The sequence below is a fragment of the Poecilia reticulata genome, linkage group LG16 (assembly GCF_000633615.1).
Source record: "Poecilia reticulata strain Guanapo linkage group LG16, Guppy_female_1.0+MT, whole genome shotgun sequence".
NCBI classification, from domain to species: Eukaryota; Metazoa; Chordata; class Actinopteri; order Cyprinodontiformes; family Poeciliidae; genus Poecilia; species Poecilia reticulata.
The window spans coordinates 664545-668111 of NC_024346.1; the positions used below are offsets into that span (position 1 = coordinate 664545).

Consider the following 3567-nt stretch of genomic DNA (forward strand, 5'->3'; position numbering starts at 1 on the left):
TCCTCCTCCTCCTCCTCCTCCTCCTCCTCCTCAGGATGATCCAGGCTGCTGCGTCTTTGAGGATCCGGTAACACCGGGCCTCTGACCAGAACTGACACCAGGAGAACCAGCAGCACGTCTTGAGCCTGGTCTCTTTAGCTGGTTCTGGTTCTGGTTCTGCTGGAACATCTCCAGAACGTTTCCTTGGACGGTTCTGGACCAGACGGGTTCGATGTGGTCCGTTTTGTAGGGATGGCAGTTGTTGATTAATGAATTCATCAAAAGCTGATTGATCAGCATCAGTCCAGGCCGTTTTCCTGAAGTTTCCTCTGGTATCGAGACGACATTCTTCAGAACTGGACAATAAATCAATAACTACTTATACAGCGATCAGAGTATCTACTGATCAACATCAGTAGATACTCTGATCCAGAACCGCACAGCATTCTGGGAGATGTAGGCAGAGCAGAGGCTTTCGCTGCTAAACCCCAGCTAAGCTAGCTGAGCTTGTGCACTCTTTGGTTGCCTAGCAACAACCTGTTGGGTAACTCACGCAGCAACAGTTTCAGGTTTCCTCATTGGTGCCGACATAAAGCAGGAAAAACAAAAACCTAATCAATGATTATCGATATCAACTGATGTGAAACGATTTTATCGTGATTCGTCATATCGTCCAGCCTCTGTCGTCAAATCTCTCGTTCTTATTGCATTCATGTTTCATTATGTTTTCATTCTGTTCTGTCTGTTCAGAACAGATCAATAACTATTTATTGATAGTTAAATTAAATTTAGCTCATTTAATTTCCCTTTTTGAATTTGAGTTGAGTTTGGGTTTCTGGTTGCGAGCAGCTCGGATCAATCAGCAACATTTGGGTGAAACTTCAGGAGTTTGTTCAGTTTTTTATTTCCAAACAGAATTATATAAAGAGCATTTTCTCTGTCCCGTTCTGAAATGGCCTCGCTGTTCCTGCTTCATAGTGACCAGCAGCGCCCTCCGTTGGCTGGAGGCCAAACTACAGTACTGAATGAAAGTCAGTTAATAGTTTATCGATCAGACCAGTGTCCCCCCCCGGTCCTCAGGCCCCCTGCTCTGCATGTTTTAGATGAGCCTCTGTTGATCCAAATGACTGCATGAGCATCAGGTGCTGCAGACGCCACAGATACAATACAGGTGTGTGGCAGAAGGGACAGGTGGCAGGAGAAACTCTGGATTAGAACATATTTTAATCTACCAAACCATTTATTTGAAGTTGATTGATTGTTTGCTCCAGTTTGTTGGAGCTGAAACCAGGAATCAGTGGGAGGTTCTGATCCGATCCCAGCTGGAGCTGCAGCTCAACGCTATTCTTCACATTCTGCAGATTTTTCATTCCACCGTTTAAACTTCTGTAACACAATATTACAAATACATAAAATGTAAACAATTAATTCCTTTTGTAAATAATAGATCAAACATTCTGCAGTGAGCAGCTCAAGTTAGGGACGATCTGGAGATTATTTACTGATTACTAATCAAGAATCAGTTAATCAATAAAGGTTCTTAGCAGGAGATCATTTACAGAATGTGAAGCAGGTGAAAATGTTCAATTTTAATATTACTGTATGTTTTGAGGGCTAAAGGTTGAAATGAGCATTTGTAGCAAACCCTGGTAGAGTGGAGAAGGTATGTTACTGTCCCATTTTAAGGTCATTCATTCATTCATTCATTCATTCATTCATTCATTCATTAGAAGATTTCTGGTTGAACAGAAAGAAGCTTTTTATCTGACATGCTAAACATTATTTATTGTTCCGTTTCCATGTTGACTGTAAATGGCCTCTTGTCCTCCAGTTAACGATTAATCAATTATTAAATTAGTCGATGATTATTTCAGTTAGCAGTTAATCCTTTCATCTGAGACCCAATCCAGATTGGACCAGAACCAGACTTGCTGCTTCCTGGAACCATCTGGTTCTGGTTCCAGGGCTACCTGGAGAAGTTCTGGGCCAGTTCTGGCTGTCAGGCTGCAGACCAGAACCAGCGGGTGTGTCTCTACTGGGATAATGACAGCTGGACTGGGCCACACCCAGTCTGCTGCAGCCCAACATGATCATTAGGTGCAGACGGAGCACCTGGCTGAGTCAGAACCGCCTCCGGGTCACAACCAGAACCACAAAGGAGACCCAGAGGCCCAACAGAACTGACCCAGTTGATATTTAGAGGTGGACCAGCAGAGAAAGACGTGTTCTGTATCAGAGTGAGAGGTCTGCTGCTGTTAGGATCTCTGGGTGAGCATCTCCAGAGCCCCCTGCTGGCTCAAGCTAAAACTACCTGTCTCCTGGATCAGCCAATCAGCAGCCAGCAGACCTGGCTGCTGATTGGCTGCAGCGGTTTCAGTCCTACCTGCAGCCGGCCGTCCAGCGTCCTCTGGATGGTGACGCACTTGCTGGGTTGGACGCCGTTGGACGTGACGGCGGTGATGAGCGAGTCCAGCTCGTCCTTCTTCTCCTTCAGTTTCTTCACCAGGCTCTCGATGGCGCGCTTGGCGAAGCCCTCGTTCTCGCCGCCCTGCCGGTGGCACATCAGGCTGTGGACGATGCTGAGGCAGGCGTCGGCGCTGCTGGGGGCGGGGCCGAGCACCGACATGGCCGCTCAGTATGGGGAGGGGGCGGGGCTAAGAGACAGCAGTGGAGAGAAGTTTGTTCTGTTCAGTATTATTAATATCATCTTCATCAATCCAGGCGCGTTTGATGGAAATAATCTGGATACCACCCTAAAAGTTCCTGAACAAACAAAGAACCGGGATCAGAGCCTTGTGGAACCCCAGACCGAATCACCTCCGGATCCTGACGCAGACCTTCAGGAGGCTGGAGAACAGCTGCTGGACCCTACTGGGCACATGACGCATCGCACATACATCGCAATATCAGCATGTAAAATATTCATATTGCACAGGACTGTTTGGAGCATCGTCACTGTTGGCGAATATACTGCTAGAGTTCTGAAGTGCTACTTTTTATGCTAATGCAACATTAGCACGAAAAATCTGCTTTCAAATTCTGAGCCAACTTTTAAAATGTCACCAAAAACTATGAATTAGACGTGTTGGCATCTAACGGTTTGCAGCCAATCAACCAGGGAACGTAAAGCGTAACTCCATCAGATGTTGACATGGCTGGAAGGATCAGGAAGTAGAGGCTGCTAGCTGGCATCCCTGGTACGGCACAGAGCCCCCAGTGGAGGGGAGGATGCCCTGCATCAGAACCGCATCAAGCAAATGTAAAAACTAGTTTGTGAAACTGAGGAAATTATTCTAAATGTTTCCATTTCCATCAACTGTTTCTAATGCAATGGGACAGAAGAAGACAGGTGCAGATATCGTACCTGATATGGTCGTTGCAATATTTGCTAACATGGCGCAACAAGGCTAAGCGGATAAACAAGCCGTCACATGATCACCGAACACATGAAGAAGTCGCATCAGAGCCTAAACAGATCTCAGGTCACAGGAGACAGACCAGGGAGACAGACCAGGGAGACAACCTGAGAGACAACCTGGGAGACAGAGCAGAGAGACAACCTGGGAGACAGACCAGAGAGACAACCTG

The 3567-nt window shown here is 46.6% G+C and overlaps 1 protein-coding gene across 2 annotated transcripts in view; it reads right to left on the minus strand.

The window, feature by feature from the left end:
• LOC103477474 (mothers against decapentaplegic homolog 4-like) overlaps positions 1–3567 on the minus strand; it is a 12228-nt gene that overhangs the window by 5727 nt on the left and 2934 nt on the right. The window contains exons 2-3 of one of the 2 annotated variants that reach the window (XM_008430608.2): positions 2732–2850; positions 2363–2633 (exon numbers count right to left, since the gene is read on the minus strand). In XM_008430608.2, coding sequence (XP_008428830.1) covers positions 2363–2605 — 243 coding nt within the window. In that variant the 5' untranslated portion in view covers positions 2606–2633; positions 2732–2850. The remainder of the gene's footprint in view (positions 1–2362; positions 2634–2731; positions 2851–3567) is intronic. The other variant, XM_008430607.2, reaches the window with a different exon arrangement.